The sequence below is a fragment of the Lolium rigidum genome, chromosome 2, assembly GCF_022539505.1.
Source record: "Lolium rigidum isolate FL_2022 chromosome 2, APGP_CSIRO_Lrig_0.1, whole genome shotgun sequence".
Lineage (NCBI taxonomy): Eukaryota > Viridiplantae > Streptophyta > Magnoliopsida > Poales > Poaceae > Lolium > Lolium rigidum.
In genome coordinates, this window is record NC_061509.1 from 114,123,530 (window position 1) to 114,148,811 (window position 25,282).

The 25,282-nt window shown below is 45.4% G+C and overlaps 1 protein-coding gene and 2 long non-coding RNA genes across 3 annotated transcripts; 1 reads left to right on the top strand and 2 right to left on the bottom strand.

Moving 5' to 3' along the window:
• Positions 1-300: 300 nt before the first annotated feature.
• On the bottom strand, positions 301-4,271 carry LOC124692260 (glutathionyl-hydroquinone reductase YqjG-like). The gene is made up of 6 exons (XM_047225586.1): positions 4,075-4,271; positions 3,769-3,981; positions 3,434-3,610; positions 3,109-3,333; positions 2,903-3,031; positions 301-604 (listed from the first exon to the last, which is right to left on the bottom strand). The coding sequence occupies exons 1-6, from the start codon at positions 4,162-4,164 to the stop codon at positions 371-373; spliced, it is 1,068 nt and encodes a 355-aa protein (XP_047081542.1). The 5' UTR covers positions 4,165-4,271; the 3' UTR covers positions 301-370.
• A 1,797-nt stretch (positions 4,272-6,068) lies between these two features.
• LOC124687134 lies at positions 6,069-8,518 on the bottom strand. Its single transcript, XR_006998102.1, has 2 exons — positions 8,305-8,518; positions 6,069-6,716 (listed from the first exon to the last, which is right to left on the bottom strand). It is a non-coding gene; the product is annotated as an uncharacterized LOC124687134 (long non-coding RNA).
• Positions 8,519-9,080: 562 nt separating this feature from the next.
• Positions 9,081-9,842, top strand: LOC124687135. Its single transcript, XR_006998103.1, has 2 exons — positions 9,081-9,276; positions 9,517-9,842. It is a non-coding gene; the product is annotated as an uncharacterized LOC124687135 (long non-coding RNA).
• The last annotated feature ends 15,440 nt before the right edge of the window (positions 9,843-25,282 follow it).

A 25,282-nucleotide genomic window follows, 5' to 3' on the forward strand; every position in this document is an offset into this window, starting at 1 on the left:
AGATCGACGGCATCGGTGAGGTCCGATGAATCGTTCATCGTTTCCAATCGGACCCCGATTGTTAGTGTTTACCTACTCCATCTACACCAAATGACTTCTTAAACTGTCAAGACTGACTATTTCATTGAATTTGCTGCATTAATAGGTTCAAGATTTCAACTTTATATTTAATTATTTTACATGCATGCCATGCAAAAATATAAAATACAAAAGAAAAATCTAGCTGCCCTGTGTGTGGGTCACTCTGCTAGTTACACAAAACAACAACATATTAGGATTTGAACAAACAAGAGAAACACATGCAGAAATACAGGCAACGATTAATTATTTTCACGGGCTTGCAGCAATACATCCACAATACAAACGGGTTTTACAGAAACAACTTCTCTCTGTCATGTGGAGCATTATAATCGATGCTGGGGCCTGCTGGGATAATCCCATACGGGTTTATGGATGGATGGCTTCCGTAGTAGTGCTTCCTTATGTGCTCCATATTAACCGTGCTGCTCATGCCAGGAATCTGGTAAATGTCCTTGGTGTAATTGAACAGATTAGGGTATTCCCTGATGAGTTTCTTGTTGCACTTGAAGTGAACAGCATAAACCTGGAAAATAAATTCCAAGAGTCATAATCAAATGGTCTCTCTCACACACACACACACACACTATCTCTCTCTCTCTCTCTCTCTCTCTCTCTCTCTCTATATATATATATATATATATATCTAATCTATATATATAAATATGTATATAGCTAAATTAGTAGGGGCAACATGGTGCCTGGACACCCGAATCAGGAGCCGTTTGATCGCTTAGAATTATCACACCAAAGCATATGAGTATTATAACATACAATATATAGGAACCCTATTCGATCCCCAGGGTGCAGAAAACTTATTTTGCACCCAACATAATTTTACGTTATTACATTTCATAAAATTATGTTTTGTATTTAAATAATTACATTTATATGAACTCACAACAAAAAATCGACATAAGAAATGCACTGCATGAAACATTATAGCGTAAAAAATACAGCAAAAATATGTATTTTACGTCATATTTTCCTACGTCATGTAATTAATTTTTGTTGCCATGGTAAAACATTTACGTGACGTAAAAATCAGTTACGGTTGCGAAGATAGAGGGTGGGTGTGTATATATCTATCTGTCTTGCACTTTGATATTTGTGCCTCTGAATCATATTGATAATCGAGATATACTAGGTGTATATAAACAAACAAATCTATACATAAACATTTTCAACATGAGAGTACAATTTGATTGATTAATGGCATTCAAATTTGAGTGATACTCCTATATGATTGTTCATCTTGTACTTTGATCTGTGTGAAATCATATTGATAATCGAGGTATACTTTTAGTAGGACAAGGACGCTTGGAACAAAAAAACATATAACAAGGGCTACTGAGAGTCTGAGACAATGATCATAAAAAAAATCTGAAATATTTATCCAAATATTTAGATTTTCTTATTATTTTTTAAATTTTCCCGACTTTCCATCTATTTTTCTGTATTGCTGGCATTCCTGATTTTTATATAATTCTTATTAGTGTTGTTTTTCCTAATTTCTCCTTGATTTTTTTTTCTTAAGAAATGTTTTTTTCTAGCTAGTGTGCAAAATGTGCAAAAACCCACCATCATGTCTTGGATCAGGACGCTTGACATAGACTTGGATCAGGATGAGGTTAAACTTGTCCTCTGATCAGGGATAGGAAGTACTACTGGTTCAAGCAAATGCTACTACCCCCCGCAAAAAAAGAGAGCAAATGCTACTAAACCCATTAACCCAATATAATAGAGTATGCAGCAGCCATATTCTCAGGTCTCACTATCAGCTCAGGTTTCAAAATTTCGATAAAACTTATGCATATTGCTACTCGCTGAACAAAATACTTTTCAAGATTTCATGCAATTAAAAATGCAGCGATTTTTTCTAAAGGAAGTTGCTTTTAGATTATTATAAACAAAACTATTAACCCTGCATAGGCTTGCAGCAGCACTCTAGAGCCTTCTCCAAATTCTGGAGATATCCTTTATGGTGGTTTACCGAGGTAATGATAATAAAATCTCTATTTTCTTTTCTAATAAATTCAGACTATTGTTCATTCATTTTTCATGACTTTTCATCATTTTTCTGTATTTTCGACCTACCTGAATTTTTATTATAATCCTTCGTATTTTTTCCTAACTTCTCCTTAAATATTTTGTTTCTTACGAACTGTTTTTTCCTGGCTAGTCAAATACTTACCATCATGACTTCGATCATACCACTTGACTCGAACCAGGAATCCGTACGTTATCTGAATGTTAATTAACCTTAAACAGTTAAACTTGTCCTCTGGTCCTGGGATAAGAAAGAATGCTGGTTCAACTAAATGTTATTAGCAGCAGCCATATGCTCAGCTGCCACTCTGAGCTCAGGGTTCAATTTTTTGTCGAAACTTCTGCATATTGGTACTCACTAATAAAAGCAACTTTCCAGGATTTCGTGAAATTAGAAACGCATCGATTTTTCTAAACAAGAATTTTTTTAGATAATTTTTAACCAAAACTATTTACCCTGCAAAGGCTTGAGGCAGCAGGCCAAATCACTCTAGAACCTTCTCCAAATTCTGGTTATAATCTTTTATGGTGGTTTAGACCATCTATTGTTAGAAGTGATCAGCAGAGCAACAAACAAAATAAAAACACATAGAGCTGTTAGTTGGAACGACTAGATTTAGAGCAGAACTTTGTGCTGATTAATTAGATTGAGTGGACTAGCTCAGCCATTCACATTGGCATAACAATATGCACAAAACTAGCATCGTTATGGGACAAATTGTAGAAACTTGCTAAGCTGCACATATGTTTTTCCTTTCCAGTCAGAAATCCATACCTCATCAAATCTTATGAGTGTAACAAATAGGCGGACGTCTGCCTCCGTCAGTTGGTTGCCACACATAAAACGTTGCTTAGTAAGGATTTCCTCGCATTTGTCCAGAGCGTTATACAAGTTTGTGACGGCCTGCATATTTTCATCAAGAGAAAGGCTGGTGAAACATCTGAAGCGTCCTATTTGACCTGACGAAAGTACAGAATTACCTCATCATATGGACTCTGTTTCTTGGCAAAGCCGCATTTGTACACACCGTTGTTTATAGCATCGTACACCAAATCATTGATCTCATCTATGGATGCCTGTAAATGCGCCGGGTTGAGATCCAGCCCGGGATTCTCCGCGATCTCGTTAAACTCGTTGTTGAGCATGCGGATTATCTCGGAGCTCTCATTGTTCACGACAGTCTTGAGCTGCTTATCCCACAGAAGCTGCAATACCACACAATGCAAGGATATATCAATCCGATCCTCTCTCCAATTATGAAGCGGAACAATGAATTATACTTATATTTCCCAGATCCAGACTCACAGGAACAGTTGGTTTCCCTGTGTACTTGGTGCTTGCAATCTCATACAGCTCCCTGACGGTCTTGGCGCCGTTGAAAGGATCGGGCTCGGCGCCGGGCTCCTCGTCTGTGGCGGCAGGAAACACCCACCCCAAATGATCGTCGGATTCCTTGGTCCTCCCGAAGATGGGCTTCACCGACTAGCAATCACGCACGCACGAATCGCCAGGCAATTTCGTACAGCAATCAATCAGTGCAGTGCTCCAACAAATTAAGATGTACTAACAGCTACTCCCTCCGTTCTTTTTTAACTGACTCAGATTTAGTACAAACTGTAGCTGCGACATCGAATGCTCACCGTGAAGCCGATAGCGCTGTCGAGGCCCTTGAGCTTGAGATATGCGAGGCACCTGGACGCCCAGGGGCAGGCGTAGGAGACGTAGAGGTGGTACCTCCCAGCCACGGCGGGGAAGGGAGCGGAGCTGTCCCTGGACACGAAGCTCCGGAAGGTGGACGGCGACCGGTCGAAGGCGCCGGAGTCCGTGACCTCGTCCAGCGCTGACCGCGCCATCTGGCGCACCAAGAACAATTAATTCAGAACACCGAGTAACGAGCACCACGGGTTTCTTGAGTAAGGGGTTCGAACATCAAGCACGGAAGTTACCTTGACGGAGAGGCGAGTGGCGGCGGAGAGCGTACGGGCGGCGGCGAGGCGGCGGTAGAAGAGGTAAGAGGAGGGGACAAGACCGAGCATGGCTAGAGCGGTGATGGTGGGAGGGTATTATTATAGGCAGCAGTATTGCACGCCACCAAGCACAAGCACTGCCGGTGGGCTTTCGGACCATTTTGTAATGGGGGCTGCTGTTTCTTGATCTGTGGAGTGACGACAGCAATGGCTTGTATCGTTAGAAGATCAGAAGACTCGCAGTCCCCTCTGGCCTGATGCGACAACGGCGGCTATGGCCGGGCTTCGCTTCGGATCTTTGACGCATTCCGAAGACGAAAAGTGGCTGAATTTGAATGCAAACAGGACTAGACTCTAGAGCATCACAGCTGGATACTATATAGACTCCTTGTCTCTCAAGAGCTCTAAGAGCATCTCTAGCCATCTCCCCGACGAGGCCCCCAGGACGGCGATTTGTCATCCGGATGGACGAAAACGGCCCAGTCGCGCCCCCGGTTTCTCATTTTCGTCCGGATTAGGCCTTTCATCCGTCCGGAGAGCCCAGGCCATCCCCGGCCCCCCGGGGAGCGCTCGGGGACTCCGGATGAGAGAAAATCGCGGGAACCGTTTGGTGGCCCCGACCTGTCGGCGACAATGGCATGGGTTTCTACGGCAATACCCTCGTCTTCCCGATCTACGGCACTACCCTCGTCTTCCCGATCTACGGCAATACCATCGTCGAACGAAAGCTTTGAACTCTCAAGTGGTGCAACATAGACAAATTATATATAATTCGAATAAACATAAAAATTACATATAAAAACTTTAAAACAAACTTTAACTATTTCTTCTTCTTAGATGGCCCCGCCTCATCGTCATCGCGGCGACGCTTCCGGCTCATCACCTCCTCGTCGGAGGAAGTTGAGTCCTCCTCGTCGTCGTCCTCATCAGCCTCTTCGTCCTCCTCCTCCTCCTCCTGCTTCTCCTCCTCTTCCTCGGCCTCTTCCTCGGCCTGCTCCTCGGCCGGCTCCACGGCCTCTTCGTCCTCCTCCTCGTCGTCATCCCACTCGTCCTCGGCGGCCGGCGGGGGGAATCGTCGCCTGCTCGGACGATGCGGCTCGATCCCACCGGTGGCGCCATCCGGGCGCCTTCCCTCGTCGTCGGTGTCCGATGGCCAAGAGCGATCGCTCATGGTTGACAGAAGATGGTGAGGAGAGAATAGATGAATGGCGTCGGCCGTTGGAAACCGTATATGTAGGTCTCTCGACGAAGAGAGCGGCGGTTGCTCTTTCGCGGAGTTCATGCTCCATTACGGCGGTTCTCGCGTCGAGGCTACTTCGACAATTCCCGACGAGGCGTTTGGGCTCTCCAGACCACTTCGCGGACCATTATTACGGCGGTTCAAAGCGACGAGGGCACTCCGACGGTTGCCCTTCCCGGCGACACCGTCGCTATGCACGCGGTGGGTGAAGGCGACCATGCGCTCGCCACTGGGAAAATGGGCCTCCCAGCCAAAAAATACATCCATCCGGCGCTAAATAGCGCCGGATTTCGGCCTGGGGAGCCCCAACGGCTGGGATGCTCTAAGCTCCCAGGGTTGCCGCGAGCTGTGGTTGCTCCACGGTGGCCCGTTTGTTTTGGTCGGTTCGCTCCACTTGTTCCACGGCAGCACCTAGATCGGTTTAGTCGACTCGATCCCACCGCTTCCTTCCTAAGGCCTCGTTCGGTTCCTGCGGGATCAATCCGCGCAGGGAAGTAACCACCCGTGTATTCAGGTGATCCCATCATGTCACCCCAATCCCACCAACCCTCCCCCTGCCGGATTCTGGTCCCTACTGCTCATTCGGTTAATCCCGCTGGAGCACACACATGCAGCGCCTAGCAGCTAGCAGCAGCACATGCAGTTAGGCAGCGGCAATGGACAAGCAGCATCAGCTCGTTAGTGCACACAGCAGATAATAAGTACTCCATAGCAACTTTGAATCAATTTTCGGTGACAATGAAAACTCGATTTCAGTAAAATTGTTATCTCAAACAAAATACACATCAAGTGCTCTGAAAGAGTCATCAGCTTATTACAATAACACAAACATAAATATCAATTTGTTCAGTTTGAAGCATGAAGCATCAAGTTCTCTGATCCAGGAGGTCCTTGAACTCTTCACAACTGGAAGGATGATTTGGCAACTCAGCTCCTCATTCCTCTCTTTTTCTTAGCATCTAATTTTCAAAGAGTACGCTGACTGAAGGTGCTTCCCAAAGAGTACGCTGACACGAGTTCATCATTCAGGTCCTGCACCCCAATCGCCACACAATTCGCAGCTCGGCGATAGTGCACCGCCACGTTTAGATGAAAGTACAAGTAGCAACATGACTAAACCAAAGCTAGCTTGTACTACATGGCTGAACCAAACATCAGTTTAGCAGTCTTTTTGCCAATATTACACCACATATTGACATATATTCACGGCTAAATAGCAAAACGCAGCATAGAATAGCCAGATCAAAATAACTTGCTAGACATCTGATCAAACATTAGTCGGTTCATCCTTGATCTCCCATCATATAAGCTGGACATCGAAAGAAAATTGTGACAGACGACAAGATCTAAAAAAGCTTCATCATCATGTCATGTCTTTCTCCTGTATTTAAGAAATAATAAGGTGCTTCAGATTTACGTATCTTACAACTATTATAAATAAACTGATGGGCAGACAAAACAAGGTAAAAAGTTTGATCATTTGACATATCTATCATACAGATAAAATGATTACCAGCAAACAAGGTTACACACTCATACTTGTACAAAACAATCAACTGGAGCATAACTTTTTTTGCATGTTTCTGTGTCACTACAAAAAGGACCATTCTTTGGGCCTCTTGCTGATATACTCTGCGGCCACTAGCAATCAAAAACTAAAGAAACATGGGCATGCTAGGTCCTCGTTCGTGTAGTAATATGACATCCAGAATTGCATAATATACGACTGAAACTACCTGGAAACTTTGTCGCAAAAAAAACTTCCTGGAAACTGTCATATGTAAAATAGCAGGATATGATCTATTTGAATGCACACTATGTTCTATTTTCGCAAGATAATTTAACTGACTTTACTTGTATAAAGAAACTAATGACGGAATAATTCTCAGGTTACTTCTTCAATCAGAAAACTCAACAAGTGACATTAGTAATATGCAAAGGCCCTAGTAAGATTATGTTTTCAACAGAAAACAAGTCTTATATTTTATATGAACTAAAAGGCCTGATCCCCTCTAACATTTCTGAAGAAACTGAGAATAGAACAAGGCAATAACGCATCACCAAATACCGATGCTACTTCAAGAATATCTCATCAAAGAAATCTACAGAGAAAACCCATGGCAGATAGCTATGCAAGCAGTAGGATATTACCAGTAATACGTTGTCAGTGCATTTTTCAGAGCTATGCATACAAACTTCTGACAGCAGCCTCACAGTTATACATAAGTGTAGCTAAACCTACAAGAACACATACAAGATTCACTCGCTAGTCCAAAATCGTGTCACTCTTATTCTATCTCAAAATTTATGCTACACAAAATTGTGTCACTAGTCCAAGATTCGCTAACTACTGAAATTCATCACCAGAACTCCATCTTTATTACCGGTTGGACTATACAAAGCCTAGAGCTGAGTTACCAAATAATGCACCAACCACTCCACTAGTTTCCCCGATATTGCTCAAGCGTTGTGCTCTAGTAATAAAAAAAATTTAGCTTGTGTATTAGCAAGTTGTATGAAACTGTAAGTTTAGCACCCATGTTCCAATCATACTTTGGAAACTGTTTTAGAAACTGATCTCAAAGGGAGCGGCCTAAGCTACTGCTAGTACTTGTATTCATGTGAGAACAATCGGCATCAATCAGTCTACAAAGACGCAGGATACAATACGTGCACTATGCTGAACTCCGCAGTTCGGTTCGTAAGCCTTGTTAGTGGATGCACCTGCTACACAGCCAAGAATATGTCGCACACAACCAGCTTCCAATACGGTCACTAATCATGCTGTCACTTAGCAATTGAGGTTCCAGGTGCTAGCTTACAGGAAAAAGAGTTAGTATGCCGCTACTGCCCAACCGTTCGAGCACACAAAGCTGCTACTGCCAACGCATCAACAGAGATTGTCGGGCGTTGCCAAGAACCCTAGAAATCGTCGACAGTCAAGAGGAGGAAGAAGAGTAGGGGCATACCAGTTCGACGCATCCGGAGATGGAGAGGGCGCCAGAGATGACGTCTCACGGGCGACGCCGAGCTCGGACGGAGGTGGGGTCGCCGGGCCCCGCGCCGCTCGACTGGTCTCTCTGCCGCCGGGTTGGAGAGGGAGGAGGGAGGGAGAACCACGTGTCCTTGATCTGCTCGGCTAGTTGCGCCGCCGCTGTCCATCTGCCCCTGCCGCCGCGCCGCCGCGCCGCCGGCCCATCCAGATCGCGGGAGAGGGATAGGTCGGGGCGAGAGAGACGGGACACTGCGGTCTCGTACCGATTCGGGATCTGGTCCACGGGATAAGGGTCGTGTTTTGTTTTCCCTGCGAAATGAAGGGGATCGAGGGGAAATTGGGCGTGGTCGAATCCCGGAAGGTTTTAACCGAACACGTCTTAATGGAGCGCCGGGATTAAACACCCGCGGGTCTGATCCTGGCTAAACCACGGGGATTTCGATCCGAACCCCCCCGGGTTGGGATGAAACGAACGAGGCCTAAGCCAGTCAACATCCCGTGAAAAAACAACACATCTTCTACTCCCCATAGTAACGCCGTCGCCGCAGCAATCCCCCCAGTCACTCCCACGGTCCTGCCGCCGGAACCTACCCATGGTGAAGACTTGCAGGTGCCGTGCTAGAGGAGGACGGGGCGGCGCGCAGGATCGGCCCGACACATAGGCGAGGCCGCGCTGGCGTCGGTGCCCCCGATAGAAGCGGAGGCGTGGTCGGGCGACACCGCGCCAGCGATGGAGATCCGCATCGATGCAGAGGTGAAGCCTCGGTGCCGGCGACCACCTTTGGCCGTCATTGGAGACGTGGTCAGCGAGGGAAGCGAGGTCACACATCGTTTACCTGCGTCGGCGACTGACGAGCAGTGAATAGGCCGCAGCGGTCATCCGCCCTGAGAAGATGGAGGAGCTACGAAGCGATGCGAGTAGACTGCAAATGATCTTTGGGAGCGGGTGAGCCAATCAGATCTTGCTCACTCCCTTCAATGACTTGTTGACTAATTCAGGTTTCATGATTTTGGTAGAGCGTCCGTATCTCAAAGTTGCAGACACATGCATTTTTTATTCGTGTTCCTTGTTGGTTAGAGAGGGAATACATTTTTGGTTCAGCTCATGGATTTGTGATCCATTTTGTTTTTATGTATGTGGTTATCTGCTGGATTCGTTTACTATTAACTATTGGTGTTCTGGCAGGGGGAATGGAAGCTTCGGGGAGGAGATGGGTTGCATTCTGGTAAATGTGGATGTAGGATATGTGTGTGTATTTATTTGTATGCGTTGGTTATCAATGGACAATAGTGATTTGGTTCTAGCTAGAGTGATTGAATTGAGTTAATTTGGCATATTCAGTTAGCTCAGTTCATGCATTTTATTCTCAGCTGGGCTGTTAGCTTCATATATGTTCTTTTTACCCAGCTGCTTTAACATATGTGCTAAATCGGCTGCATTAAGTTTTATTGATTGGTGCATTTCTTTGCGACGCAATTAGCATATATGATGTAGAGGTTTATCAGTTACCAGCATCGGAGCATGAATTTATTGTGCTGTAAGAACAAAACAAGGGCTTTGTGGTGTTAGTACCCAACAATTGAATTAATCTCTATACTTTGTCTCCTCCTTCTACAATTATGCAACAAAGATTTAAACAAGGTCAGCGCTCCCTCTCAAATTATATTTATCATCTATAACCACTATTTTGTAAGGTAACATAATATGATAGTGTTTTATTTTTTAAGCAGTATGCATCTATTTTTACTTGTTTCCTGCATTCATATATACCTTTTCATACAATCGAAGTATTTCTTAGTTCACCTCCTGGTTTTTGTGGTTTCTTTATCTTTGGCTCTACCATGAATCCAAGTTTATTTGTAGAATATATTACGGTCTTAACTTATGTCATGGTCATCTCTTTGTGATCCTTTCCTGGTAGAGTGTACGCTGACCATGATTTATGTGATGGTGGCATGGTAGATTCTCTGTTACACGTGCTTCTTTTGGTCGATAAATGGTTTTTTCGTTGGAGACTGTCATCTTCCAGGAGGTCATCCATGAAAGGCTGTTGCATCTAAAACAAAAATGAAATCAAATGGTAGGAGTTGTAGTAGCACTGTAGCAACTACCTTTTTGTCCATTCATTGGAGGAGTGCTACTTCATGGCCTGAAGTTCAGGCATTGCCCATGCTTGAATCATGTCCTGTTAGAGTGCACCTACTAGGCTTAGTCAATCTGTAGAAGTGTTGTTTTAAACTCTTAAACCATGTGGGTACATATATCACACCTTAGACCGGCAACAACTTGTCATGCTTGGTATTGTTTTATTTTCACTTCAACATGCTTGGAGTTTCTATATTATGTTCCCATTTTACTGCGATCAGAGATCTAGCAAGAAATGGTTGTCTGACCCGACTGTCTTGTGTGCCAAAATGGCCTTAGATTCCACCTGCATAAAAAATTTGTGTGCTCACAAAAATAATGCAAAACACTGTCCTATACCATTAATTAAATTCTGTAATATGACTGCAACAATTCTTTTGGTCGAGGTATGTACATATCAGTTTTGAGGATAAAACTGAATTGTTGCCCGTATTCTGCTATAGTGCTTTGATTAGTTGATATATGTCAGCATATTGTTTGGCTCATCGTAGGGAAAATGTGAGGGGTTCGTAGCATAGAAAACAAAAAATTTCCTATCGCAAGACGAATAAAACCAACAGATCTAATCTATGGAACACCCAAGATCTAATCTACAAGATCGAAGCAACGAGATGGAGATGAGACTAACCCTCGAAGATTCCAAAGTCTACGATATTAATCTCGTTGTTGATGTAGACGATCGTCCCCGGTCTTGCAATCCGGCGACACTTCCGTACTCGGTCGCGCGTACGGTGTCGATGAAGCTCCTTCCTCTCCCGTTCCGGCGGGCAGCGGAGGTGTGGTAGATCTCCTCCAAGTTCCGGCGGCACGACGGCGTGGTGGTGGTAGTGGAGGAAGAAAGCTGCGAGGGCTTCGCCTAGCCGAAGCGGCGTATGGTGGAGGAGAGGCGGCCGGAGGAGGAGGCAATGGATGGGGGGTGTGGCCGGCCACCCCTCCCTCTTTATATAGTGGGCCAGCCGGCCAAGGTGGCCCCCTTCCCATCTAGGGTTGGGGGCGGCGGCCAAGAGGGGGAGAGGGATTTCCCTCCCCAAGTTGATCCCCCGGGGAAACCCTAGGGGGTTGGCCGGCCTGGGCCTTGGGGGCCATGTGCCCCTGGCCCATTAGGCCAGGGAGCATCCCCTCGGCCCATGCTAGGCCTCCTAGGTCGTGGGCCCCATGGTGGACCCCTCCGGAACCTTCTAGAACCTTCCAGTCAACCACCGGAAAAATCCCGAACATTTCCGAAACATAGAAATCAACTTCCCTTATATGAATCTTATTCTCCGGACTATTCCGGACCTCCTCGTGACATCCTGGATCACATCCGAGACTCCGAACAAACTTCGTCTCCATACCATATTCAAATCTACTTATGGGACATCGAACCTTAAGCGCGTCACCCACGGTTCGCGAACTATGCAGACATGGTCGAGACCCCTCTCCGAGCAATAACCAATAGCGGGATCCGGAGATCCATATTGGCTCCCACATATTCAGCGATGACTTAGTGATCGATTGAACCATTTACATACGATGTCAATTCCCTTTGTCACACGATATTCTACTTGTCCGAGGTTTGATCATCGGTATCTCCATACCTTGTTCAACCTCGTTACCGACAAGTACTCTTTACTCGTACAGCGGTATGTCATCTCTCATGATCTAATCATGTGCTTTCAAGCTAATCGGACGGCATTCCACTGAGAGGGCCCAGAGTATATCTATCCGTCATCAGGATGGACAAATCCCACTATTGATCCATATGCCTCAACTCACACTTTCCAAATACTTAATCCCATCTTTATAACCACCCATTTACGCAATGGTGTTTGATGTAATCAAAGTACCTTTCCGGTGTAAGTGATTTACATGATCTCATGGTCAAAGGACTAAGATAACTATGTATCGAAAGCTTATAGCATTTTGAACTTAATGACTTGATCTTATGCTACGCTCATATGGGGGTGTGTCCATATATCATTCAACTAATGACATAACCTTGTTATTAATAACATCCAATGTTCATGATCACGAAACTATGATCATCCATTAATCAACAAGCTAGTTATACAAGAGGCTTACTAGGGACTCCTTGTTGTTTACATAACACACATGTATCAATGTTTCGGTTAATACAATTATAGCATGGTATGTAAACATTTATCATAAACACAAAGATATTATAATAACCACTTTATTATTGCCTCTTGGGCATATCTCCAACAGATCTCCCACTTGCACTAGAGTCAATAATCTAGATTACATTGTAAGGTACCTAACACCCATGGCATTACGGTGTTGGTCATGCTTTGCCCTAGGGAGAGCTTTAGTCAACGGATCCGCAACATTCGGATCCGTGTGTACTTTGCAAATCTCTACTCCACCATCTTCGATGTACTCGTGAATCGAATGAAAACGCAGCTTGATATGCTTCAGCTTCTTGTGTGACCTTGGTTCCTTTGCATTGGCGATGGCACCCGTGTTGTCACAATAAATGACTAACGGGTCCAATGCGCTAGGAACCACACCAAGCTCAACAATGAACCTCTTCATCCATACCGCTTCCGATGAAGCCTCTGAAGCCGCTATATATTCAGATTCAGTTGAAGATTTCGCCACCGTGCCTTGCTTGGAGCTGCTCCGACTTACTGCCGCACCATTCAATATAAACACGTACCCAGATTGAGACTTAGAGTCATCAGGATCGGTGTTCCAACTTGCATCGGTGTAACTGGTTACAACGAGCTCTTGGTCACCGCCATAACAAAGAAACATATCCTTAGTCCTTTTCAAGTACTTCAGAATATTCTTGACCGCTGTCCAGTGTTCCATTCCTGGATCACTTTGATATCTGCTTGGTCAAACTAACGACATGTGCGATATCCGGTCTGGTACACAACATGGCATACATGAGAGAGCCTACTGCCGAAGCATAGGGGATCTTTCTCATCCTCTCTCTTTCATCTGCCGTAGCCGGACCTTGAGTCTTACTCAAGACCTTACCTGGCAACATTGGCAAGAACCCTTTCTTGCTTTCATCCATTCTAAACTTCTTTAGAATCTTGTCCAGGTATGTACTCTGTGAAAGGCCTATTAGGCGTCTTGATCTATCTCTATAAATCTTGATGCCTAAAATGTATGCTGCTTCACCAAGGTCTTTCATTGAAAAAGACTTATTCAAATAACCTTTAACGCTGCTTAATAGTTCTATATCATTCCCAATCAATAATATGTCATCTACATATAATATCGGGAATGCTACGGAGCTCCCACTCACTTTCTTGTAAATACGACCCTCACCATGAGTCCGTATAAAACCGAAGTCTTTGATCACTCTATCAAAGCGTAGGTTCCAACTTCCGGGATGCTTGCTTCGGTCCATAAATGGAACGCTGAAGTTTGCATACCTTGTCGACATTTTCGAGGATCGACAAAACCTTTGGGTTGTACCATATACAACTCTTCCTCAATATCACCATTAAGGAACGCCGTTTTGACATCCATCCGCCAAATCTCATAATCGAAAAATGCAGCTATTGCTAACAAAATCCTCACGAGACTTTAGCTTCGCTACGGGTGAGAAAGTCTCATCGTAGTCAACTCCTTGAATTTGTCGAAAACCCTTTGCGACAAGTCGAGCTTTATAGACGAGTAATATTAGCATCGGCATCTGTTTTTCTCTTGAAGATCCATTTATTCTCGACGACCTTGCGGCTATCGGGTAAGTCTACCAAAGTCCATACTTTGTTATCATACATGGATCCCATTTTGGATTTCATGGCTTCTTGCCATTTGTTGGAATACGGGCTCATCATCGCTTCTTCATACGTCGCAGGGTCCTCATCATTGTTGTCCACAATCATGACATTTAGACAGGGATCATACCAATCAGGAGTGGTACGTTCCCTCGTCGATCTGCGAGGTTCAGTAGCTTCCACGTTCGAAGCTTCATGATCATCATCATTTGCTTCCTCTCCTATCGGCGTAGGCTGCGCAGAAAATTCTTCCGGCATTGCGCTACTCTGATCTATGAGAGAAGGTTCATCAACCTCGTCGAGTTCTACTTTCCTTCCAGTCACTTCTTTAGTGAGAAACTCCTTCTCAAGAAAGGATCCGTTCTTGGCAACAAAGATTTTGCCTTCGGATCTGTGATAGAAGGTGTACCCAATTGTTTCTTTAGGGTATCCTATGAAGACGCATTTCTCCGCTTTGGGTTCTAGCTTGTCAGGTTGTAACTTCTTTACATAAGCTTCACAACCCCAAACTTTAAGGAACGACAGCTTAGGTTTCTTCCTAAACCATAATTCATACGGTGTCGTTTCAACGGATTTAGATGGTGCCCTATTTAAAGTGAATGCGACTGTCTCTAATGCATAACCCCAAAACGACAACGACAAATCGGTAAGAGACATCATAGACCGAACCATATCTAAGAGAGTTCGATTACGACGTTCGGACACACCATTGCGCTGTGGTGTTCCCGGCGGTGTCAACTATGAAAGTATTCCGCATTTCTTTAAATGCATGCCAAACTCATAACTCAGATATTCGCCTCCGCGATCGGAACGCGAGAAACTTAATCTTCTTGTTACGCTGATTTTCTACTTCACTTTGGAATTCCTTGAACTTCTCAAAAGTCTCGGACTTATGTTTCATAAAGTAAATATATCCATATCTACTCGGATCATCCGTGAAGGTTAGAACATAACGATAACCACCGCGCGATGCTACACTCGATTGGTCCGCACACATCGGTATGTATGATTTCCAATAAGTCCGTAGCTCGCTCCATTGTACCGAGAAAATAGAGTCTTAGTCATTTTTCCCATTAGACATGCCTCGCATCCGTCAAGTGACTCAAAGTCAAGTGACTCAAGAAGTCCATCGGAATGGAGTTTCTTCATGCGCTTCACTCCAATATGACCAAGACGACGAGTGCCACATATAAGTAGAATTATCATTCAATTTAATTCGCTTAGCATCAATGTTATGAACATGTGTATCACTACTATCGAGATTTAACAAGAATAAACCATTCATCTCAGGTGCATGGCCATAAAAGACATTACTCATATAAATCGAACAACCATTATTCTCAGGCTTAAACGAATAACCGTCTTGCAATAAACAAGATCCAGATATAATGTTCATGCTCAACGCAGGTACCAAATAACAATTATTGAGGTTTAAAACTAATCCCGAAGGTAGATGTAGAGGGACCGTGCCAACGGCGATCACATCGACTTTGGATCCATTTCCAACGCGCATCGTCACCTCGTCTCTTGCCAGGCTTCGTCTATTTCGCAGTTCCTGTTTCGAGTTACAAATGTGAGCAACCGAACCAGTATCAAATACCCAGGCACTACTACGAGAACCAGTAAGATAGACATCAATAACATGTATATCAAATATACCTTTCTTTTTGACGTGGCCGCTATTCAGATCGGCCAAGTATTTGGAGCAATTACGCTTCCAGTGCCCCTTCCCCTGGCAGTAATAACACACAGTCTCAGGTTTAGGACCAGCCTTAGGCTTCTCAGGATGCGCTGCAACTTTCTTGCCGCCCTTCTTGAAGTTTCCCTTGTTAGGCTTGCCCTGCTTTTTGAAACCGGTGGTTTTGTTGACCATCAACACTTGGTTCTCCTTTTTAATCTCAACTTCAACGAGACTTCGAGCATGGAAAAGAGTTCGAGTAAATCTTTATTCATGTTCTGCATGTTGTAGTTCATCACAAAGTTCTTGTAACTTGGTGGCAGTGATTGAAGGACACGGTGAATACCCAGATGGTTAGGGATCATCATCCCCATGTCACTGAGCTTCTTGGCATGTTCGAACATGGCGAACATGTGCTCACTAACGGAGCTGCCCTCTTCCATCATGCAGCTAAAGAACTGTTTCGAGGCCTCATAGCTCTCCACGGCCGCATGAGTTTCAAAGATAAGTTTGAGCTCACACATCATCTCACATGGGTCGTGGTGCTCAAAACGCTTTTGGAGCTCTGCCTCTAAGCTGCACAAGATGGCACACTGAACTTCGGAGTACCGAGTTGCCCGAGTCTCATAAACATTCTTTATGTCCTCGGACACTGGAGGAGGTGGTGGGGGACCTAGCGGTGCATCGAGCACATATTGCAGGCTTCCACCAGTGAGGAAAATCCTCACATGACGGAACCGATCGGTGAAGTTGCTACCATTGCCCTTAAGCTTTTCTTTCTCTAGGAACTGGTTAAAATTGATGGAGGGGGCGCCATGATCTACAACATATTTGCAAAGAGTTTAGACTAAGTTTATGATAAATTGAGTTCAATTTTAATTCTTAAATTAACTAGGTGAACTCCCACTTAAAACAACATCCCTCGCATTGTCTTAGTGATTACACGAACCAAATCCACTACACCAAGTCCGATCTTCACGAGAAAAGATGTAGCTTCAAAGGCGAACACTCAAAGTGTTCATCATATCATTTATATGACTCATGCTCTACCTTTCGGTATCCCGTGTTCCGAGACCATGTCTGTACATGCTAGGCTCTTCAAGGCAACCTTGGTATCCGCGTGTGCAAATCTGGCTTGCACCCGTTGTATGCACATGTAGAGTCTATCACACCCGATCATCACGAGATGCTTCGAAACGACAAGTTTTAGCAACGGTGCATACTAAGGATGAACACTTTATTATCTTGATATTTAGTGAGAGGGATCATCTTATAATGCTACCGTCGCGATCTAAGCAAAATAAGATGCATAAAAAGGATTAACATCACATGCAATTCACAATGTGTGATATGATATGGCCTTTCTTCTTGTGCTTTTGATCTCCATCTCCAAAGCACGGACATGATCTCCATCATCACCAGCATGGCGTCAAGGTCAGTGGCACCGCTTCATGGTTGTCCATCACTTATAGCTACTATAACAACTACTTGAAATAAAGCTATTACATGATGAATAGACACGCAGGTCTTTAACAAAAATTAAAGACAACCATTAGGCTCTGTCGGTTGCCATAATACAATAATGAACATCTCATACATCAAATATAATCATCATCACATCATGGCCATATCACATCACCAAACCCCGCAAAAACAAGTTAGATGCCTCTAATTTGGTTTGCATATTTTACGTGGTTTAGGGTTTTCGAGTAAGATCCAATCTACCTACGAACATGAACCACAACGGTGATACTAGTGTTGACAATAGAAGTGTAAATTACAATCTTCACTATGGTGGGAGAGACAGACACCCGCAAAGCCACTTATGCAATACAAGTTGCATGTCAAGCGTGGAGCAAGTCTCATGAGACGCGGTCATGTAAAGTTAGTCCGGGCCGCTTCATCCCACCATCCCGCAAGAAGCAAAGTACACAAACTAAAGCAACAAAAGCATCACCGCCCACAAAACCATTGTGTTCTACTCGTGCAACAGATCTATGCATAGACATGACTCTGATACCACTGAGGGGTTCGTAGCATAGAAAACAAATTTTTTCCTATCGCAAGACGAATAAAACCAACAGATCTAATCTATGGAACACCCAAGATCTAATCTACAAGATCGAAGCAACAAGATGGAGATGAGACTAACCCTCGAAGATTCCAAAGTCTGCGAGATTAATCTCGTTGTTGATGTAGACGATCGTCCCCGGTGCTGCAATCCGGCAGCACTTCCGTACTCGGTCGCGCGTACGGTGTCGATGAAGCTCCTTCCTCTCCCGTTCCAGCGGGCAGCGGAGGTGTGGTAGATCTCCTCCAAGTTCCAGCAGCACGACGGCGTGGTGGTGGTAGTGGAGGAAGAAAACTGCAGGGCTTCGCCTAAGCCGGAGCAGCGTATGGTGGAGGGAGAGGCGGCCAGAGGAGGAGGCAATGGATGGGGGGTGTGGCCGGCCACCCCCTCCCCTCTTTATATAGGGGGTCAGCCGGCCAAGGTGGCCCCCCTTCCCATCTAGGGTTGGGGGGGCGGCGGCCAAGAGGGGGGAGAGGGATTTCCCCTCCCCCAAGTTGATCCCCCAGGGAAACCCTAGGGGGTTGGCCGGCCTGGGCCTTGGGGGCCATGTGCCCCTGGCCCATTAGGCCAGGGAGCATCCCCTCGGCCCATGCTAGGCCTCCTAGGTCGTGGGCCCCATGGTGGACCCCTCCGGAACCTTCTAGAACCTTCCAGTCAACCACCGGAAAAATCCCGAACTTTTTCGAAACCCAGAAATCAACTTCCCTGATATGAATCTTATTCTCCGGACTATTTCGGACCTCCTCGTGACATCCTGGATCACATCCGAGACTCCAAACAAACTTCGTCTCCATACCATATTCAAATCTACTTATGCGACATCGAACCTTAAGCGCGTCACCCTACGGTTCGCGAACTATGCAGACATGGTCGAGACTCCTCTCCGAGCAATAACCAATAGCGGGATCCGGAGATCCATATTGGCTCCCACATATTCAACGATGACTTAGTGATCGATTGAACCATTTACATACGATGCCAATTCCCTTTGTCACACGATATTCTACTTGTCCGAGGTTTGATCATCGGTATCTTCATACCTTGTTCAACCTTGTTACCGACAAGTACTCTTTACTCGTACCGCGGTATGTCATCTCTCATGATCTAATCATGTGCTTGCAAGCTAATGAGACGACATTCCACCGAGAGGGCCCAAAGTATATCTATCCGTCGTCAGGATGGACAAATCCCACTATTGATCCATATGCCTCAACTCACACTTTCCAAATACTTTATCCCATCTTTATAACCACCCATTTACGCAATGGCGTTTGATGTAATCAAAGTACCTGTCCGGTGTAAGTGATTTACATGATCTCATGGTCAAAGGACTAAGACAACTATGTATCGAAAGCTTATAGCATTTTGAACTTAATGACTTGATCTTATGCTACGCTCATATGGGTGTGTGTCCATTATATCATTCAAATAATGACATAACCTTGTTATTAATAACATCCAATGTTCATGATCACGAAACTATGATCATCCATTAATCAACAAGCTAGTTATACAAGAGGCTTACTAGGGACTCCTTGTTGTTTACATAACACACATGTATCAATGTTTCGGTTAATACAATTATAGCATGGTATGTAAACATTTATCATAAACACAAAGATATTATAATAACCACTTTATTATTGCCTCTTGGGCATATCTTCAACAAAATGGTGTATGGTGGTTATTTTTTGGGACTGGAAATAGGGATTTGGTCGCGTGCTTGGCAGTGGTGCATGCTGGCTTCTTGAGGTTTCGGGTCAGTGGTTGTTTTCCCGCGGGATTTAATTTATGTTGTGGTTGAAGTGTATCATGATTTTATCTCTTTTTTGTTTTTTTATCACCGTGGTGGTGGGTAGGTGTTGCTTGGTTCGATTCCTTCATATCAACGGCGATTTTCTCCCCTACCATGCGTGTGTTGTACGGTGGTTGCCAGTGGAGCCGTGCGATTTGTCGCTGATTTTAGTCAATCTTGCAAGTTCACAGTTGCTCTTGCCTGAGTTTTTTTTCATTTGTCGCCTGTCATTGGCGTTTCTTGGTGGGGGATCTGGATAGTTGGCGGTTTGGGTGGTGAGGTTGTTGTTGGCTTTTTTTCTCCTTTTTGTGTTCTTGTTCGTTTGTGCTCTTCTGCCTTTCTGTCTTATAAGGTGCAATCTGCTGAGGCGTCTCACGGACGTCGCGGTCTTAAACGGGCTAGGCTGTGTCAAGCACTGCTGTTTTAGGGATCTCTCATGTGTATAGTTGGCTTAAGAAGTTTCAGAGGTATCTGCATGTCTAATGATGGTGGTGGTGTTCTTATTCTTTTGCAGATTGCATACTTCTCTCTCGGTAATCCATGATCATGTAATTGGTTCATGGTTTATGTCATGATGATGGGAAGACCCGAGCTCCACTGAGCTATGTTCTTCTGCACGGATCCGAAAGTGGAGACCAAGAGTGAAGATTCAAAAAAAAAGAATAGCGCTTATTGGCTCTCGCATGACCTTTACAAAGAGGGAGGAAATGAGACCGGAAATGGCACCATGAAGCAATCAATCCCACCATGCATGTACAAGAGGAAAATCTCCACCATGAACAAAAACGGCGCAGCAAAGCGCGCAAGGTCCTTCTAGTAATCTCTACTACTCCCTCCTTCCCGCGGAAAATGTCGCAACCCCCATTTTGCAGGAACGCCATCCTAGTTTCTCCGACCAAAGCTGCAGTCCTCCGCATCGTCTCCTTCCCCTCCGCGACCCCTTCCCCTCCCTCCGCCGCTCTGTCGCCGGCTCCCCGCTCCATAGGCGGCCACCCCGCCCTCGCCCGCGCCGCGGAGCTCCGTGCCTCCTCCAGCTCCACTCCCCGCGTGGTTCCTCCGCCCCCTCCTCCACTCCCCCGCGCCTCCATCCACTCCCCCGTCGCTAAATATCGACTTTTTTCCGCGATTTAGACGGGTTGGCGTACTCCGGCGGTTCAGCAGCAGATCGAGGTGAAGCGGCTTCGCTTAGGAGCATAGGCGCTCGATCTGGAGTTCATGGGGACGAGGGAGGCGATGAGCTGGTGCTGCGGTGCCACGGTACTGGGTGCGACGATGTGGACGAAGCTTCCACCTTTGTCATCCATGCCGGACGGTGGCGCAGCAGTGGGTTCTGGAGAGGCGGCTCTGCGACCGGCCGGCCCGCTTCCTCGGCGTTCCCCATCTCCTGCTAGCTTGGACAGAGCATCTGCGCGTTCCCCATCTCCTGCCGGCTGGAACAGAGCATCTGCGCGTTCCCCATCTCCTGATGAATACACATTCTCATGCTCATGAGTAGTGACATACTCCATGTGTCAAAACAGGGAAGAAGATGATGATATCTAGCTAGCTGCACTGTAAATCAGGTGGTGATGACGCAAAAACATGCATCTGGAGGTACATCTTCAAACAAAGTAAAGTTGGAATTTGTAAGTCCAAATAAACTTTGTTTCAAAATGATTGTTCTTCTTTAGATCAGTATTAAAATGATTGTTCTGATGCCAAACCTTATTTCCATGGACATGTACACTGTTCTTTAGATTATTATTAAAACGATTGTTCTTTGAGTAGGACACCAAAGCATCAGGCATCAAGGAGGAGACACCATCTTCCTCAAAACCTACATCAAAGGCTACTGCTTCCTCAAAAAGTCCCAGTGCCAGTGTATCTCCTGTGAGGACTGTTCTTCTTGCTGTGGCTCCAGTCACTACACAAGATTTAGCATCCAGATTTAAGTCTAGACTAGGTAGGCTTCTTCAGCTTTACTGATTTACAATCTAAAGCTGTGAGATTGTATTGTACTCCTACTCTGCATAATGCAGCAGTGTTCTAACCACTGAAATCAATAATTTTAGCCACTCCTAGTCTGCATGAACTCATAATAATTGTTGAGGGTTTTATTCTGGTTTTTTAATTGTCATGCGTAAAGCTACCTCCAGTTTCTTGAATGTTGACGGTGGGCCTCAGGGTAATGGTAACCGTATACATTTGCTAGTTCTATCATATTGTATTGACGTTGTTTACTTGACACTGATTTACTGAAGACAGGAATGAAGCATATTGTTTCCTTGCTGGCTTGCTCTCCGCCATGCTGTCGCCATGGGCGATGAGGCGATGCTGCTCATCGGCGCCGTGCAGAACTTCCTCAGATACGGATGGCTCTGGCTCATCGTCACCAAGCAGCCCCTCTACATGTGCTGATTTTATTTTTAGCAAGAGGTCTTAAGATAAGCTATATGAGTCACCTGAAGCAAGGATAATACTGGATGAAGAAGTAGATCTAGTTTTGGTGTGCATTAGGTGGTATACATTAGCGGTCTAGTGTTTTTTGTTAGATCTGCATAGCTTGTTCTTCTTGTTTATATTTCTGAATTCAACAACGCAATTCAGTTGATCTATCAAAGGATCAAAGAGCTATCAGTAAATTGATTCACATTCATTGATTTTCTTGTGTTGTTGGGTTCTTGATAAGTTGGCTGATAGGGTACCTAAAGTGCATATTGCATCACCTGTTGGATGAATTATTTCTGTAATTCTGATCTGAAATGTCATGTCTCTGTAATCCTGGCATAGATTTCAATGCCACTTAACTTTGGTTAACATGATACTCCTTGTTGTTGGTGGAATAGAAGGATGGTTTTCCAACTTGGTATCTGTCATTAGATATTATCATGCAAATGTTTGCATTACTGGAACTGCACATGCAGTCCTGCTATTAACATTTTCTGTCATTTTCATACATTTTCTGTCATAATAAAGCCTGAAATTTTCTTGCTGTAAATCTCAAACTAGATCAAAATTTAGTCACTGAAAATTGATATGTCACTGAATTTTATTCATCATGGAGAGTTCAAAAAATGAACTGATCAAATGAACCTAAGATGTTGCATTCTTCTTGCCAATATCCGTTACTCAGTCCATGCGTTTCATAACCTAGAATAACAATGTTATGCATATGTACTATGTAGCCAATTGTAACTATTTTCATGAGTCGGTGGACTGAAATTTAAATCAAGAACTGTCTGCTGATCCACGGCGAGCTGCAGAGCTGGAGATTTAGTAGACAACGATCTGCGCAGCTGCTGCTAGAGATCCAAGTAGACGACGATCACGGTGAGCTGTGGAGCTGCTGCTGGAGATCAAGTAGACAACGAGCACGGCGAGCTGCTGTGTCGGCGGCGTCGGCAGCGACGGGCCGACGGTGTAGCGCAGGTGGCGCAGGGCTCCAACTTGACAGGCCGTGGCAGACCTCGAACTTTCCCAGGTGGTGGCAGAGGATGCTATCGGAGGAGCTTGCAGGAGATTAAGTTTCTTATTCGTCCTCTTCCTTGCAGACGTAACCCAGGCGGACGAGCTCAAGGATGAAGCCTAGGCGGACGAGCTCGCGGACGCAGCCGGAGGAGGGCCCCAAGGGCGAGTCGGGCGGAGGGGGCGGCAGGCCAACTCGAGCAGGGGCTCCTACGCCCCACCGGTTCGGGGAGCCCAAGAGGCAGAGTGCCCTCGCCCTCCGCTAGGGAGCGGCCGGTGGTGGAGATGCGGCCGGATTCGAGAACGGCGAGGACGGCCGGAGATGAGAAGAACGGAATTTTGAATCCAGATCTGAAGGATCAAAACGGAGAAGAACCGAGTTTGTAGGAGGTTTTCTGTAAAAGTTACATTGACTAGGCGCTCCGACACTTTCCACGGGACGGAGGGAATACATTGAATGGCTAGAGGTGGTGGAATGGTTGGTACGTCCGTGGCTCCAATTCGGCACGGAGAAAAAAGAGAAAAATAAACGAAATCGGCCACCCACGCATGCACGACTCAGCAGTTTCTGTTCGTTGGCCTTTCTTTCATCCTCATCTCCCCACCTCAGCCTTCGAAGAGCAGCGCTAGCAACTGCAGTTGGCCGGTACCTGGCATCTCGATCCCCTTCCGACCTGGGCGGCGACAGGCAAAATCGACAGGGCCTTGCGCGGCGGTGGCCCGGACCTGGAGGCAGCTGCAGCAAAATCGAAGGCCTGGCTCGGAGGCAGCCCGGACCTGGGCGGCGGGGGTAGTAGAAATCAAGGGCCACGGGCCTAATCGCGCCTAGAAATAGCCCTAAGACGATGGAATCTCTGGCGCCGGGGCGGACGGTGCCGCCGACGCCATCTGCCGGCGCTGTCGCTTCACGCCGATGATCCCCTCCGTGACTCCGTGCGTCGACGAGATCCGCGCTACGCTGGATAGAACCGACATCGCCGCCTTGGGCTTCTCTGCACGCGATGCACACGCCCGTCCCTCTATATACCGACGCCGAGTAGCCAGGGATCGGGGGCCTCGCCGCCAATCCACACAGTAGAAAACGTGAGCCGAACGGATCGCCTGGCAAAGTTCTGTCAGTTCATGAGTTTACACCATTCCGAGCACCACGTCTGTTGAAACTTGAATGTCGATCTTCGACTTGGTATGTGACCTCTCTGTTAGGATCTTCTTTCATGCACTCTTATAGCTTTCTAATTAAAACCAATCAAACCATCGCATGTATCTTGAATTTTTTGTGTCCCGGTTATTATCATTTGTTCAGCGTGTGGCAGTATGTTTTTTCTTTTAATAGTTAGATCTAAATTCCTACTTATAGTCTGATAGATATTGTACACTTTACTTTTCTGCTTATACACATATGCTAATTAGGAGTAAGTATAGTAAACCTTCACGTGGGTCGGTGGTGGTATGCAATTATATATAAGCACCAATTGATGAATTCAGGGAACTAAATCCGTACTTATAGTCTGATAGATATTGTACACTTCAGTTTTCTGCTTATACGCAGATGCTAATTAGGAGTAAGTACACTAAACCTTCACGTTGGGTCGGTGGTGGTATACAATTATATATTTGCACCAATTGATGAATTATAAATTTTCTATATGACTAATTATTTATTTTCTATATGAGTAATTAGTATCCAGGTCTAAAGATTTATTGAAGGTCTGAAGGCAGAAATGCTAGGGTGAGAATATGTATTATCATGAATTTTGTTAGGAATCATGTGACTAAAATATATTTGCATTTAGTAAAATGACGGTGACATTTAATTTCTTACACCATATATAAAGGAACTCCCGTGTGGTCAGCTCTGGACCTTCCGGTGCGCGCCCGGCCGGAGAGCTTCTCGCGCTCGAGGTCTCTGGTCAACACCTGTTGGGCCGGTGTGACCATCGAGGCATCGACCCAGGCCATAAGGCTGGCCTTGACGCCTCCAGTACATGCCCCTTCGGACCGTGTTCGAAGCGCACCTGTGGTGAGGAGTCCCATATGAACTACCCTGTTTGTTCTTTCTATTGTCCGGTGTTGTTCTGATTGCA